General features: G+C 45.1%; 1 protein-coding gene across 1 annotated transcript in view; it reads left to right on the top strand.

Moving 5' to 3' along the window:
- MKNK2 (MAPK interacting serine/threonine kinase 2) overlaps positions 1-12,846 on the top strand; it is a 42,469-nt gene extending 29,623 nt beyond the window's left edge. Inside the window, exons 11-14 of the mRNA XM_078671545.1 lie at positions 3,801-3,995; positions 4,089-4,253; positions 4,870-4,913; positions 5,631-12,846. Of these exons, the coding sequence (XP_078527671.1) occupies positions 3,801-3,995; positions 4,089-4,253; positions 4,870-4,913; positions 5,631-5,871 (645 nt within the window). The 3' untranslated portion in view covers positions 5,872-12,846. The remainder of the gene's footprint in view (positions 1-3,800; positions 3,996-4,088; positions 4,254-4,869; positions 4,914-5,630) is intronic.
- The last annotated feature ends 4,303 nt before the right edge of the window (positions 12,847-17,149 follow it).

The raw sequence follows: 17,149 nt of genomic DNA, 5'->3' as shown, positions 1-17,149 counted from the left end.
AGTGGTGTCTAGTCAGCACGGCTGTGTTGAAGGAAAGTGGTGATCAGCAGTCTGGGCAATGGGACTTACTGGAGTTTGACATGCGCCGGTCAGGACTCATCGTGTCCGAGATTGGTGCTGTGGCATACACTACCATTCAAGAGACTGTTTATATGCAGTGGGCACGAATATCTGGGGTTTCAGTAAATCTAACCCATTGTTTTAGAATGGGTGATGTAAATGTTGAAGAGAGGTGACGTTATGATGACCTGCAATCCCCTGAAGACGGTCGGACCCCACCGCCCGGTAAACTTCTTGTTAATCTAATAAGTAATACTGATTCTGTGTCTCTTCCTGTAACTATTTTGAAATGTCTGAAATGGTTTGAAAAATTTCACAGAATTTCTTTCAGAAAGTTTCTGAAGCGTAAAGCTCTCTGGTAGCTTATAGTCCAACATACCCTAGAGAAATTCACTTTTCACAGGTATCAACTGGTTTTTACAGGACAGCAAAACTAAAGGTTTATCAATTTATAAACCAGACAATGAAAGGAGTAACTATTGGTTCATTTTAAACACCAACCAAAACCTATAGATGCCATTAGACACATTTCAGGAATTGGTCCCCGGAAGCACTTTACATTTTTATTGATAGGCTGCCCTGTGTCCGAAACTCTGAGGACCAACAACTAAAAACCTTGTCTAGCAAAAACATAACCTTTTGGATTACTTTTGGATATGGTAAACACCTCAAACCGTATTTGTGCCAGCTTCAGATCAAACGTTAATTAAGCTCGAACAGGCTGCCACAAGGATTCTTACGTGTGGGCCCTCCACTGAACTCATGTACGTCTCTTGCACGCTCTTACCTTGGCAAGCAGGCTGTTGACTGAGCGCCACAGCTTATAAAAGTAGAACAAAGGCCTACTCTGTGTCTATTGGGGACATGGGTCTGGAGCAGAAAATGCTGACTGCGCGCTTTGCAGTATGCAGGCGAAACCCGGTAGTTGGGACCTGTGCCCAGCCGGCTGTTTTTTTGTTTTATTTGAACACATAGCAAAGCAGTAACCGATACCGCCCAACCACCCAAGAGAAACACTATGGGTGTTATATTCTCTACTTTTGATGATGTGGGCCACGGGATCAGCTAGAGAAACCGTCGCGAGAACAAAGGCGCATGCCTGGGTGGGAGTCCAGAAAACATGTTTAGTGGTTATTTGCTCTAGTGTTGCTTTTTTACCCCGCATCCGCTGTTTTTCGCATGAGGACCATTCGGAGCGTGTCATAAAGACAGTCACTGGGGCTGGCTGGCTGGCCCAAAAAAGTGCAGCCCAGCAATGAAAATATTACCTGGGCTATAGATCCTTGGTGTGGAGGGCTTGCTTGCTGAAAAACTAATGCTGCTTTTCACTCTTTAGGTGTTCATCCCAAACTTACTATTGTAGTTTATGTGGAAAATACAGTTCCTCGACTCTTATTTTTATTTATTTTTTTTGCAATATCTCCCACTTCAAAGTTTGAACATTTGGAATGCATGCAGCAGCTCCATAAATGTTTTAAATCACTGCCTCAATGTTTACCGATTAAAACCCACAAATATTTAGCTTTTAGCTGCCTTCCAATTGCAAGCGCAATATCTCTTCCGTTTGCTGATATTGAAAAAGTTTGTATTTTCCATTAACCCTTGCTATAAAGCGCTCGCTACTCTTCGGTATGTAGCAGCGCTATTAAAAAAAAAAAAACTAAAACTAAATACAAGTTGAACTTGAGCTTGAATGGGCTTGCTACCGGGGAGTCAGTATTTCAACTCTAATGAGAGAACTGCTGGTATCACTGATTTCTGCGGCACTCGCTCTACTAACTTTTTAAGCAGCTGTGATTTGAAACTGCTACCCAGGCTGGGGGGGGGGGTACATGTAAGGTGGCCATTTTAATTGGCAAGAACATTACAAATAAGCAAAGGCAGTGCTTCTGAGGGAGATATGAAGATTGGGTATCTGTTTACATGGCTCAAACACTGCCCTCCTCATGGGAATTACCTGACCTGGTTTTGAAGTTGTTTATTACAGCACAGTAGGGTGTGGGTTATATGTTAATAACTACCTGCTGCTGGGTTGTTGCCAGGAGACGGGCTGGAAAGGTGCAGGAGAAAAGTCTTCCTAACCAGTAAGTAGGGATCATGCAATAAATTCAAGGCCATTCAAAACCTACCCTTGCTTGTTGGCAAAATGTGTCCTTTAGCAGCAAAGATGTAATCTGGATTTACATGCGGGACATTATTGCACTATCTGGTGGCTGGGTTCTGAAGTGTGCCTACAACTTTGAAGGAGCTGTCCAATGACGTCCAATGAATGATGTCAAAATGTACCTCAAAACCCACGGTGACATAACCAAAGGAACACTTATAGAATGCTTAGTGGTGATTGTTAGTGATGACAGGGCTGGGCAAAAATACCTTTTGTTTTCCCTTCTCTGGCTGGCCCCATAAAAAATTCTGACGTGTTGGCGGTACCTACTATTTGTAGATACATACGCTAAATTCACTAGCTGTCATTTTGGGAACTGAGGTTTAACACATCTCTGTTTACCCCAGGACGCCCTGTTTTTAGCTGCTTTTTGAAACTTGCCACACTGCTAGACGTAATGTGGCCCTGGAGCTTTTTAGCGGTAAAAAAAAAAAGAAGAAAGTAAGTGGTAGGGTTAATGCCCTCGGTTGGCCTCAGATAAAGACGGCAAACCCCTGTTAAGGGGAGGTGCAAAAGTCTACCTGGGCAGGTTTTCTCTGGCAGCCAACCAAGTGTTTTGCAACCCTGGGAGGGGCTTGCTACAGTTCTTGGCTCCAAGCCATCCTTCTAAAAGTACTGTGAATAGCTGTGAGGCCTTTAGCTTTTCCGCCTGTTTCCCTTCTCGGAAAGGAATGTATTTTCCTAGAAGTGTGAGGACATAGTGCTGAAATATTTGGCTACATATCAAAAAGTTGGAAGGAAAAGAAATGAAAACAAAGTTTCTGCACAGACAGAAACACGCTTCCCATTGGGCCACAGGGCCATTAGGAGCAGATGGTGGGTAACCGCCCCTCTAAGCCTAATACACTGTATGTACCAGACATTTCGATACCCAGCTAAGATACTGTGGCCAGTGACTACACATTCCACAGGCCCCTATTACTCGCCCAGAAGGCAGTTCGCCCGCGCTGATGGCTTGGGTCCAAGTTGCTGCAGCGAGAAAGCCTTGTTTATGGAAATACCACTGCGCAATGTTATGAACGCTTCAGTTTTATATATACTGTCAATCTACTTGCTGCGTTGAAGAGGTACTAGGTTAAGAGACTCGCACAGTGCTGTATAGCTATGCCCAGTTGGGGAGTTGTGTAGGACCTGCTGGGTTAGTCAAAGCTGTGCTGTTTTTATGGTGTTATGCGTGCCATCCTGTGTGGAAAACCATACTTCAGTGAAGTCAAACTTTATTTAACCACGTTGTATTGAAGATCTGTCCTTTTAAAGGGGGCCGGCTATTCTAGAAAGCCATGTGTTGGCAAGTTAGTCTATATTATGGAATTCTATCTTTCTGTGAAGGCCAGACTCCAACCTCTGTTGACATCTATCCAGAGAAAAGCTTTCAAATCAACCACTATATTGCTTCAAGCAGCAAAACCATTCTTGCAGGTAAGTAACTTATTTCTATTTCTGTGGCGGAAAGTCACGCCCTCCACAAATGCCATGCTGTATGGTGACCGGCTAGATCTGTAGTGTTTGGCCTTTTGTTCTTCTGTGACATACATGCTTGCCAGCTCACAGTCCCACTTTTGTTTCTTTACTACAGTGTGGATCTGCGGAGTACATGGCTCCAGAGGTGGTGGAAGCGTTCAGCGAGGAGGCGTCCATCTATGACAAGCGGTGTGACCTGTGGAGTCTGGGTGTCATCCTCTACATCATGCTGAGTGGCTACCCCCCCTTCGTTGGTCACTGTGGCAGTGACTGTGGCTGGGACCGTGGAGAGGCATGCCATACCTGCCAGGTAGGGGCACATGGGACTGGTTGGCATGTGTGGTGGGTGCCTCTATCTCTCGGGTGTCTAACTCTGATGTCCTGTCTTAACTTCTATTTGCAGAACATGCTGTTTGAGAGTATTCAAGAAGGAAAGTACGAATTTCCTGACAAGGACTGGGCCCACATTTCCTTCGGCGCCAAAGACCTCATTTCCAAGCTGCTTCTCCGAGATGCCAAGAAACGTCTCAGTGCTGCCCAGGTGCTGCAGCACCCTTGGGTGCAGGGGGTGAGTCATCTGTACTTCCTGCCTTGTCTTGATGTTGGGAGGGAGCTGCAAGGGTATAAACGAAGACTCTTGTTACTAAGAGTGCTGCATGTGCCCAGTTCAGATAATGGGGCAGGTTATCTATTGTCAACCTAAAATGTGTTCTTGTAGCAGAACATTAATTAGCCTCCTGCAATGTGCATTAAGCATTTCACTTAGATGCAAGAGGATGGAGTGATCTGATAAGAATTTAGTTTGTGGCTTTGTTTTTATACCTCCCACCGTTCGTAAATGACCTCTTTGGTTTAGGTGGGGTCTATCTGTGGGACCAGTGGTGTAGGCTAGATGTAGTGGATATAGCTTACTGGGGTTGCTTTGATGTCCGGTGTGTCTGTGGGTGGGAAGGGGTCGGGGATTGGGTCACAAGTTTTCAAGAACAACCACCTGCCTCTATTCAGCATTTATTTACTTAGCAAAAGGATTGTAAGGTTTATCTGAACACAAAATATGATAGTTGCAACTAAATCACTACCATCCTCACAATATCTGGCACACCGAATGAAGCAGTAGGACATGAGTAGAGATTCTTGATCGAGGTGTACCTTGAATCTAACTGAAGTCTCTTTTTATGTTGCAGTGTGCTCCAGATAACACACTCCCAACACCCATCATCTTACAAAGGTAGGTGCTCTGCCTCAGCAGTAATATACCTTAGTTTTTTTCTATGTCACTCAAATAAATAATCACCTGGCCTGTAAGCAGTAAGGAAATGTAATCTTTTTGGCACTACCTCTAATGCGCTTAGCGACAGTCATGTTTTGAGGAACATCTTTAACAAATCTCAGGGCATAATGAATCCAACAAAAAGACTTGTTATCCTCCCAACAACATCTCATGGTTTACTCACTTCTTTAGACAAAAATGGTTGAAATGTCAGAGGACATTTCCAACAACCCTGAGTAGTCTTCATGGCACTCCACAAAAACTGAATGCAGTGTAAAGTTACTTTTTTCAAGTTAGCATAGTACCAAGTTACTTTCCCACATTTTCCCATTATTAAACATTCATTCATTTACAGGACCCTGACTCCACGCACTGTTGTGGTGGTGTAGAAAGGATTGGTGCGGCTTATTGGTCTGCATTACAATAGTTGCAGGCTTGGCTAATAACCACCATGTTTTTTAATTTACTTTCCCATTGTGCATCAGAAGAATGTATCTGGTTATGTTTTGTAAAAGTTCAAAATAAATAAGGGTTGTGGACACTTACAGTAAAATGTTACCATTCTTATAGATGGCTCAATATTGTACATTTGATGCACTATAAGCGTGCGCTCATATTTTGACCATTTTTGCTTGTCAGTCTAAAACAGGTTTACCCTTTTGTCTCTTTCTTTAGGAACAGCAGTGCCAAAGAGCTCACCTCCTTTGCTGCAGAAGCCATGGCAGTGAATCGCCAGCTGACCCAACACCAGGAGGATGAGGAGGAGGAGGAGGAGAACCGACCAATTGTCATTAAAGCTACCTCATGTTCCATGCGACTGTCCCCGCCATCCGAATCCAAATTGGCCAAGCGGAGACAGAAGACCTTGTCCGGGGCTGGGAGCCCATCACCCGGTGCAATGGTCGACAGCATGTAAAATCGCACTTTCTTTCCTATTCCCCCTGTCGCTGTCTGTTGTATGTATGTTAAGGGTCTCGGCCCTACCCCTAATTTCTTTCGCTAATCATGTTGGTGCCGATTGCTGGGTCAGTATTTCCTTTCACTGGCTGGTTTCCAAATATTATTGATCCATGCATCTCGGCAAGTCCCCTAACCCCCTTTATAAAAGAAGGTTTTTATTTTATGATATTGAGAAAAAATTGAACTTGAAGAAAATCCTGCTTTATCTCATGGACATGAAGGGACAGTCAGTAACTGAACTTCATGGGGGGGTTTTGTACTCAAAAAAAGACTATTTTTGTAAAAATAACAATTGCTTTAGTATTTTCTGCTCCCGTCAAACTGTGAAAGACTTTTGGTCATATTTTCAAAACTGGGTGCGTCGGGAGGGGAATGGATAATATATCCATAGAGGGTTGGGGGTTACAGAGAGAAATGTAGCAATTTTGTGTATTACCAGTATTGTCACTGCTGGTTGTTGCAAACTTGGGGTGCGAATGGTCATTATTTTATGCTAAAAAAACACAAAAAATTACCATGCAAAAAAAAAAAAATCATTCCAAAAAAAAATCAGTGTGGGAAAAAAATACAAACAAAAAAAAATTCTACACATTTTCTAAGACCAGATTGTTTATGGGAGTGTTCAACCTATGTTCATATGGTTGGGGTCATTAGAGATTTTCATGATAACTGCGTAAATGATTTTCATTTACATGTATAATTTTATCGCATGAATAATCTCATGGTGACGTCAGTCCTCCTTAACCTGCATCGGACATTTTACTTGGATCATGTCTGATAAAAAACACTTTCTCCTTAAGACGTGATTCATATTCCTTCTGCTCTTGAGTGAAGAGTCGCAAAAACATGTTCCAAGTTTGCATTTAGTTCTAGGTAAGCAAGAGAGACCGCGGAATTGAAGTTGCATGGGATCAGAAGTCCATGTTTGACTGAGCTAGCTCGATGCTGGAGTTTTATACTCCTGTTTCAGGTGTTTTTTTCCATTTATTTTTTTCACCAAGGCTACCCTGTGTTAGATGTGGTTGATTCTATGAATCTCCGGGAATGTAATTACAAATGTTGGTTTTCCACAGTTGGATGATCAGACAGACCTCTGGAGTGAGGTTTGGGAATCTGTCCAACTTCCACCTGTCCAAAAGAGTTGAAGAATTGTTCATAGTTCACTCTCCTGAAAAGTTCTTTGTGTAAGATAGCTCTGCCATGTACTTGGCACCTTGAAGTTAAGGATGGAAATGACAATATTTGGAGATGGGAGGAACTGCAAAGTAGGGGGGTTTATAGACCAGCAGCGAGTTTGTGCATGCCAAACCGTCAACCATAGTCAAGAACGCCTCCCGCTTTCAGATCGAGTCTTGTACCGTTGCCACACAGTCTGGACACATGCAATGTGCTTCACTAGGTTTGTAATCGACTCTTTGTATTTAGTCAGATTCCACTTATGGTTCAGCAGAGCCCTTTGACGTTCGGGAAGTTCAGAAGGATGTGTGCGTGCACTGTTTCACTGCCCCCAATCTCCACAATTCAAGTGGCAAAGCAGGACGGGAACTAGCCAAAGCCTAGGGAAGTCCAGGTTTTGGAAGAACCTGATGTTGACCGGTTTGAATTGAGCAGTATGGTGGTGGTTCTGAGACAGACATGTCCCCAGGTGGACTTTCTTAGGCAATTCCAGAGAGCAGAATAGAGCAAAACATTTATGACAAGACTCCCTGCAGTCAAACACTTGTGTTGGGCTGGGCCAAGATAATTGTGCATCCCTTCCTCAGCCTTGATTCCTGGTGTTTCTGGAGCAGTCCCCTCTGTCTTCATAAACCTAGTGCTATCTAGCAGAGTATTGGGTGGAGTGCACATGGTGTGGGGATACATTTGACCCCCGACACAGTGCCATTCCTGCACCTTCTGCACATCTAGATTGGTGTGGACTTTATGCAAGCTGTGTTCACCTATTGAGAACACTTTATCACACCAGGAATATTTTAGATCTACAAACCTAGCGATAATAAATAACATTGAAAAAATACACAGAGGCACCCAAATTAGTTACCACTGCATTTTTTCTGCTTTGTGTTTATTGCAGGATGAAAAAATGGGGTTGGAGTGGGTGCTGTGCAATATTGGGGGCGGAGGGACTTCACCCTGGGACTGGTAAACCTCAGGCTGCAATAATCATGCCAGTCGCACCTTACAAGCACCACAGTTAAAAGCAGCAAAGTCTGCCTTCTGGTGTGCTTCTGAAGAAGCAGTTGTAATCTCTGATGACGTGCATGCAGCCGATCTTTATTATATCTTTTTACTCTTCCGTGAAGGTTTCTTAGCGTTTTCAGTAAAAATGAAAACGATGACATTCTTTTTAAAATTAAAAAAGGGGCCAGTGTTCTATTTGGTATTTGTATTCATAATGACTTGGATCTTTTGGACAGACACAAGATTTGTTCTAATTTCCAACTACACGCAACGGTGAAAGTTCCTCCCACCACACTCAATTATGCGTTCCTTAGAATGTATGGGGGTGGGCCCAAAGGCTCATGATGGTTCGGCAATAGACAAAAATGAATTTGGGAGAACTGTAGGTTCGCGGCATATGAGCTGCAGATTGCACACTGTGCATAGATGGCCACCTAGTGTTGGGCCCGGATGTTTGGTACCACTGAATAAAGATGCCCGTCCTCAGAGTGACCACCAAAGTTACCAACAAAGGTATTTGCTAGTACAAAATTGTACCCAATCAAACATTGGTAGATTTCTTTCCTCCTCTTTTTTGTTTTTAAACTCACTTGTGAAGAGAGAATGGTCATTCGGCAGATAGCAGTAGACATTTTGCAGAGTTGGAGAGACTTAGTGCAACAACAACTCGTACGGACAATGGTGCAATCCACCCCTACTAATTGGTCAGAAAGGCGCCCTCTGTTGGCCGACTTGTGCCTTGAAGTGCATCCATTTGCCGGACTTGAGGTTTTCACCTAATTCATTTTAAAGATAATTTGTAGCCGCCTCATATGTTAGGGGCGCTCTGTAGCCTGCAAATCGCTAAAGCTGAGATATGGCCTTCTTTTCCTCTTTTCACGATGACAGGTAGCACAGGGCAACCCTATGTTTTATTTAGATTTTGTTTTAAGTCTTACACACCCAACCTCTCACCTTTCTGCGTAACATCCCAATACAAATTAAAAAGGTTCTGGTCTGCCAAGACATCTCCCAGTTTTCTTATAAGCTAGTTCTACACTTTTGCGCACAATTTCTCCCCCTTGTGGGGACAGGGAACAGGGCATGTGTATTGTACTGGGGGTTGTCATGAGTGGACCCCACTTGGGTTGTTTCCAGCGCGCGTTACATTGTTGCTCTTGTTCGAAGATGTGCTCTCCCTTATGAGACTTGTATATAATTTCTTTCGGGGGGGGGGGGGGGGGGGGCTGGGATATTGGTAACTTTTGCAGGGATGAGGAGCGTCTGAAAATTAAACAGCTGCCTCTTTCACCAAGTGTACCTTTAGTTCTCAAACAGCTGTTGACTTGCTCAGGATCCATTTTTGCACTCTTTTCCTGCAATATGTCACTGCAAACGAGCAATGTTTTTTTCCATTCTGTTTGATATATCTTTGCATTCTGGGAATTGTAGTTTATGTTACGGTAATGTGAAGCAATTGGAGATGTCTAAAGATGTGCAAATAGAAGAGTACAAGACTGAAAAAAGTGGCTTCCTGGTGACATGGAGTCTTATGGCAATTCGAGACATGTTGCTTACAGTGGAAGAGATGTTTTCAGATATTCATAATGTTCACAGAATCACTGCAAGATGCTTTTCCTGTAAAGAAAGCTCAATCCCCTGACACCTTCTCTCTTACTGTAAATCGCTGCCAGCGCCTTGGTTACACGCCTGGCTCTTGCTTTTGGCCAGAGGAGCACAGTTGCACTCAAATCACCTCCCCCTGTAGTTTTTCTCACATGTACCCAACACGACTATTGTGCAGGGCATGTGGGATGGACATATTACGCACAATAGGAATTTGCCCATACCTAAGCTCTTATTAACCGGTTCCTTTATGTGGCTTGGCTACTTGGAAGGAATCCTGTTGACTGCAGTCGATTCTGACCAGCGTTTCCCTTTCGAAGCAGACGTTCATTTGGAGAATTGATCTATGTCTCTTTTTGTGGCTGCCAGGTTTTGTTGATCAACATTGTTGAATTTATAGAGGAGTTACATTCAGACCTGTCCCACTGTTACACTAGCCTGCCTAAGCTGTTCTTGGTTTTAGTCTCGGACAAAAAAAAAAAAATTAAATGCAGGCAGGCTTCGGCATCAGCATTATCCCGAAGGTGAAAACCTAAGAAAAATGTTCTTAAAGAGCCACTGTTAAATTTCCCTTTGAAGGCCCCCTTCATTAAACGTTGCGAGTTCAGTGTCTTAGAGTGGTACTTGCAGTCTTGTATGTAAATATTGTCAAACGCGCAAACTGAGCTATTAAGTGAGCTTGGCAACAGGTGGTGCTTGAAGAACCATAAATACTTGAATAGGTTTTTGAAGGTGGGGCATTATAATTGCAGCAATAATCCACAGTGTTAGTCCAGTATGATTTCAGTAACTGAAGGGACATTATTCCTTGAAATTAGTGCCTCCATGTGATTGTACGCTTGGGAGCCATATAATTATATTTTTGGCAGGAGATTTAATTCAGGTCTGTGTAGGTAAATTTTGGCACGAAAGGTGTTGTGGTTGCACGGCGAGAATCATGTGTCGGCCGCAGATAGCCTCTGCCCATGAAAGCGTAAGTGGTCTTTCTGCCTTGTTATAGCAATGACACAGACTGACACACCTGATGGGCACTTGCATATATTTCCATTATGGTGCTAGTGTAGGGAAGCAGAAAAAAAACAGACGTGAACAACCCATAAACAAGAGGTAACACCCTTGTGGTGTTCTCGCGTGGCTCCAATGCACCTGGAGCTGTGAGCTCATCGCCCTGAGGTTTAGCATCTATTGGTGTTGTGTATTCTGAAGTCTGACATGATGCAGGCGAATGGGATGTTAAAATGGTTGATGTTCTCAGTGGCCTAATATTAGCCTCCAGCGGCCCCCGCGGTGTGGAGGGCCCTGAGCTTCAGAGGGTCCCCTTCTGGCACTGTGCAGGGGGGCCTGGGAGCTTGCGTGGGGAGCCTCCATGTACTTTGCCGGGGGCTCTCCTCAAGTTTTGTTATGCCATTGGCTGTGTGTTTCCACAGCTGCAGTACATTTCTGTGCTCATGCGGCTGTGATGAAGAATGGCGAGAGAACATGTATGTCAGGTTAAGGGAGGGGGGGGGGGGATGTACACATTGTATTTTTGAAAGTAATCAACACCTGGTAGCCACAAACTGTTTATTGTTGACAATCTGATAAGATCTCCTATCAAGGTCTGTCTTTGGAAGGATAGAGAATGGGCTTCTGCGTTCCTTGCCAAATTTGGTTTACGGCAATCCTTTTTGATTTACTTTTGTAAAAATAGGCACTATTGAGTTGAGGGGGACAATGAGTCAAAGTGCATGTAGCAAGCAGGAGCTACTGGACGAAAGTGAAAGGGATCATTCTTAGATGGCTTAAGGACGTGCGCACATCAAACACCACCACAACAGCAAGTTACGAGTTGTAGTTACAATCTTAATCTCCAGATACTGATTGTATGTGAAATCTAGCCCCTAACCACTTTTGAAGAAGCCCTCCCATGGGGAAATGCATACTACCCATGCAAGTGTTTTTCTGCTTAATTTAGGACTTGAGCTGCCAGGCCTATCGCGCCGAGTGCCTTGTTACAGCACTTGAGAGCTCAGATCTAGTTGGAGCTCGACAGTATGTTAAGTTTAGTCTCTATCTGACAGACCCTAAAGGTATATGATATCGGGGATCTTTTACAAACAGCTGGTATTAGAGCTGTGGCTTGTTCTGCCCAGACTTGATAGCATTGGAAGGCACCGCCTGCCCCTCAAAACGCTTGAGACTCCCCCTTTTCACCAAAATGTACATAGCAATGACAAAGCGCTTTATCACCATGGCGGGGTTTTAATGCTATATGAATGCACTTAACATACTATGGGTTCTTTGGCAAGTCCAGCTGGCATGTCGGTGTCTACATTTCCATAGAGCCCAGTTCGCCTCTGAATTTTGGTTGTTTAATTTGTGGTAAAAGCACATCGTTGCCATAAATTCCTTGTAAATGTGTTTTCTGTTGACTGGGAAATGCTAGCTAGCTAGCCACCAACTGTGACTACATCTGTTGGTAAAATTGATGCACTAAGTTTGGTTTGAGATCTTCAGATCGAATGAAAATTCCATGAACAAGCTATAAAAATGCAAGCTACGGTCTAGCTAGCGCTTCCATTGTTGTGGGCACACATAGATTATTGCATGTTGTTGCCTGCATTTGCCATTAAAGACCAGAGTAACATGAAAGAATAAATATTAACGTTGGTGACCATCAAAATTAATGTTTTTCACTCTGTGTCTCACATATTCCCTTCAGACGGGCGGGGGGGGGAAGGGTGTGTCCTAAGGTTTACATTGCAATGTCGGTTTTTTCTCTCTCTCCAATGACTATTAAAAGTCTTTCTGCAAACTGAATTCATTCCTTGTTTATTCCCCTTTTACGCTTACTGAAATCGGGGAGGTGGCAAAGGAAGACTGCCAAAAAAGCTGGTTCCACGCTAGTACGTGTAATAAATGCACTGTCGATTTTGTACATCTGAAGCCTCTGGGAATTTTGTGTCTGAGGGTCAGTTGTAAGAGGAGAAAAAGAAACTGTTAAAAAAAACAATATAAAAAGAAAGAAAAAAAATAAGCACTTTACTGTTTGTATCAGGCATCTGATACGGTTCCACTGGGAAGTTATTTCCTTTCCGTAATGCCGTGGATACCACATTTTTTGTATTCTGTTTTGTAAGAGTTGAATAAATGCTTTAAAACAGGTTATGGTTGTCCTTTTGTCTTTTTTCTTACGGATGATGTACTGAGGATTTGAAAAAGTAGTTCCATCTGCATTTCACTCAACAATATGTCAACAATATGTCAAAAGGATGATTCCTTTTTAAACAAGCATTTGCAATGCAATAGGTTTTGCATTTACAAGACAGCTATTGGCACTGTAAATGTCAATAGCTTAAATTCTCGCAAATGTGAGACCTATTTATTTTTATTTATAACGTTTTATATTACGCGAACTTGATCCCGAAGGATATCAGAACGCTTTACAATTTGAGGGAATTAAATAACTTCTCACCCTATTCCCCTATAAACCCACATCCCACTAGAATTGCAAATATTGTTTGTTTCCAAGTAACCCATGCCACGCTTGCACTTAATAGAGGTCCCTTTCTTTAGACGAGCTGCATCTGAAGAAAATAGTGTGGCCTCCATTAAGTGTAAGTGCTGCATGGGGCACTCGGAAACATCCCCCCAAAAAATATTTGTAAAGCAATAGGTATTGTATTTGCGAGAGTTTAAGCTATTGTCATTTACAATGCCAATAGCTCAAACTCTTCTAAAGACCTATGGCATTCTAAAGAAGTGGCCGCCATTGTCCCGGCTGCTTGGAAAGTGAAAGCACGCATGGCGCGCTGAATGTTGCTGCAAAGCACATCGTGCCTGCAGTAAGACATAACTCACTAAAGAAATAGTGCTTACAGACTAAAAAAGACGTACCGAGCAACATCAGAAGTAAAAGGGCCAGACCTCATGGGAGGTTACAAATGAAGACAAGGTGGTACTAACAAGCCGATTACCGAATCAGAAGCCAGCATTCACAAAGGACAAAGAGACACGTCAATGAAAAATATGGGCGGGGCTTCAAGTACATACTCTAATACAGCATGCCTCGCACAGCAGCGCATGCGCTGCCCAGGCTGGACCTAAAAAAGAGTCATGACCAGATCTATCAGCCTTACGAACCACAATCCCTCATGGTACTAAGATTAAAAAACCCTTAAAAGGTCACACGCTTACAGTATCACGCTCTTGAGAATCATAAACATTTATGCCTTTCTGTAAGATGGTCCGATCCACAACATTTATTTTTGATATCCCTCCAACCTTTTTGGAAGAAACAACTGCCCCTCTTAGTAAGGACGTCTTTGTAACTTTCTATAATGTAACACAGAGTAGACCAAACAAGTATGTTATTTCTCTGTACTAACATTGTAGGAGAGGCCACAGGCAGAATTTCTGACAACATGCAAACATTGCTCATGACTACAATATACAGTGTACGCTGCTAAAGGTCAAAATGGTCAAGAATGGTTTTAATCTAGATATGCAACAGCTGTACCCTGAAATGGGTGTCGGGCTCAGAAATAGAATGTCTTTTAAGTAATTATATATGTCACATGAAATCAGTAATCTGTGGCTACACTGGCTTAATGGGAAGGCTGCGCAAAGATGCCACACTGCAGCGGTAACTGAACTACGTACGGACAGTAGTAAGAAGAGTCAACGTTATTGACTCCAGAGTAGGGATAACAGGTCAATGAAACAGAGTTTACCAGCTTCTAAAATGATATGGTGCTTTACCGACAGTGGTTTTGAATGGTGGCCGAGCCACGTATTAGAGATCAATGAGAGGGAAGGAGAGGACGGAGTCTCACAATGGAGGCATTGAGGGGTCCTGTAAGCCATCGGTCCCACCTGGCCTGGCACGGAGATGTGGCAAACTAAATGCTGACGTAGGGATTGCACGTGGACAATGTTTACTGCCTGACCCCACGCTATACATAGAGATGTAGTGATAGCCTTAGTTGTGGGCTGCGGGTTACTCAGGAACAATGTACCCCTTCAGTACAGCAGGCCAGACACAGATAAGACGATCGCCGTGGTGATGACGTCGGAGGTCACTGGGGTACAGTATATGCCCTCTGACCATCCAGGCTCAAAGATGCATCGATAGCCTCAGCCCTGACGTGGGTCACTTGTGAACAAAGTCTCCACTCTGCCCAGTTGTCTTGATTTCGGGCCTTCCAGTGGTTCCTTGGACGATGGGCTGGGCGGTCTCTGGGCAAAGGACTTTGGCTTCCTCAGACATGGGGATTCGGCGTCGCTCTGTGCCAAGCCCCTTCTCTTTAAAAAAAAAATGCTCATTCCAGACATGTGTGAAAGGAACAATTCATAGTTCCCGGCAGAGCTACGCTGGCAGCCCCTGAATAACTGAGCAGAAGTGAGAGCTGGGGGCACAGGGAGCATCCTACAGGCGTCTGGTGCCCCAGCGGGACGATGGTATGCAAATGAAGTATAGGGGTCGCCACAAACTTTGAGCACTGTCTAGTCCGAGAAAAGGGTTTTTTCAGACTCTCTTGTCTCCTGTTAACCAACTAGCATTGGTAAAGCCGATAGGTCTTGGCTATAAGAAATCTATTAGCTTTCTTAATGTTTTTAGGTTTCGCCCTGGCGTTGCAACTGCGTAGCAGTTGCTCCGCCCAAGGGCGAAATCTAATGTTAGCTCTATATTGGCGACTTAAAACCGCCCCTTCTTCCATTGGCTAGCTCCATAAATGGAGGCTAGCCATTGGAAGAGATTGGCCGTCAATCACGTTTTCCAGAGAAAACGCGATTCGGGGGCGTTTCTGGGTCTTTTTTTAAGCCCCGCCCCTTGTTGCCGTGTGTCCCGGGCCGCGCTGTGATTGGCTGCAGGCACGGGACACTCCAGTGACGTCATTTCCCGGGCCACGCTGTGATTGGCTGCCGGCCCGGGACACCCCCGTGACGTCAGCCAATCACAGCACGGCCCGGGACCTGACTTGTTTTTTATGGGTTGCTGCGGCAGTTCCTGTTTCCTTGGCACCAGGAGTCTAATTTTTGATTTTATTTACATTACTGCTGCCAACATCCATTTTCACCTGTTACGTTTTCATTTTTTGGACTTTCTAAGTAGGAAAGAATGTTGTAGGTCTTTCTTAGAGGAGCTCAATAATGATTGGCTCTCCGCCTCCTCCGGTGATGCGCGCGGCCGTTCAGTATTTCAGTTGCCATGAGTACAGATGCAGAGGGGATGTGCGACCTATGGCGAGGGGCCTGCGGGGAGGATTCGGGGTGGGGCCTGGGGCGCACAGGTCTTCGGGCTCCATCCGTTCATCCCCGGACACAGCCACCCCCGAAATCACCCACACGTCCAGGGAGCCGGAGGTGTGAAGGACAGGCCTGTCCTGGTCTGAGAGGGCGTCGAGGGCTGAGGTCAAGCGGTCACCGGCGGTCCCAGGAGGGCTCCACTCCCGGCTCTCCCTCCAGCGCACAGTGTGGGTGGAGGCACTTGTGACGCGCTGCACCCACCTCGGTGGCGGTTCCTCCTACACGTTCCCATCCAGTCGAGCAGCCGAGGCTCTCTGCATGGTCTCACCCAGGCCAGGGGGGCTTCAAGGCGCTTGTGACGTATGGTACCTACCTAGGCAGAAGGGGTGTGGGCAGAGGGGCCTACGTGTTCCTCCTACACGTTCCCATCCAGTCGACCAGCTGAGGTTTTCTCAATGGTCGCACCCAGGCCGGGGGGGCTTCAAGGCTGCTCTCCCGTGACCGGCTCTGGGACTTCCGCCCGGGGGAGCGCGTCTGCATTCGGCCAGTGCCTGCGGAGGGGGTAAGAGGGCCTTCTCGGCGCCTCTGGGTCTCGATCTTGAGCTGGCACTTTATCCGTCCTCTAATAAACGACGATCGTTGCCAACTCCACTTTCCACTTTGATATACGCCGTTTTGAGAAAGTTCTTGCCTCGGCTCTTGGTCACTTCCGCCAACGTGGCCAACTCCAGCCGTTCATCCTTGCGAGCCGGCGTTATAAGTCGCTACATAAAAACGTGCATAACTCACTGATGTCTGCCACCCTTAGGCGCTACATAAAACAGGCCGTGCGTGTGCACTACACAAATACGCCGTGCGTGTCTCACTGACAGCAGCCGCCCAGGTGATTGTGGGATGAGGGTGTTGGGCCTCGTTCCCACTCAGTTCACGCTAGGATCGGCGCAGTCGCTTTTGCCTGCTCCTGCTGTTCGAGGTATTTTTATGGATCCGTGATTTAGGGCCCTGTCCGGACCGCTGCCGGCTCACCGTGCTGTTGTGTTAGACCGAAACACGCGATGTGCTGCCCTGGGCACCGAGGCGCTGTGCTGCAGCTCAGACCCCAAGCGCAGTGTGTCGTTGGGGGTCCCAGGGCAGGGTGACCGGATGTTGAAAAGCAAAAACCGGGACGGGCAGAGTTAAAAGTAGGAGTAAAGCCTTTAGCCTGATTTGCCTATTAATCC

This window comes from Lissotriton helveticus, chromosome 12, assembly GCF_964261635.1.
Source record: "Lissotriton helveticus chromosome 12, aLisHel1.1, whole genome shotgun sequence".
NCBI classification, from domain to species: Eukaryota; Metazoa; Chordata; class Amphibia; order Caudata; family Salamandridae; genus Lissotriton; species Lissotriton helveticus.
Note: the sequence above shows the minus strand (reverse complement) of the source record. Positions and strands in the feature narration are given on the sequence as shown.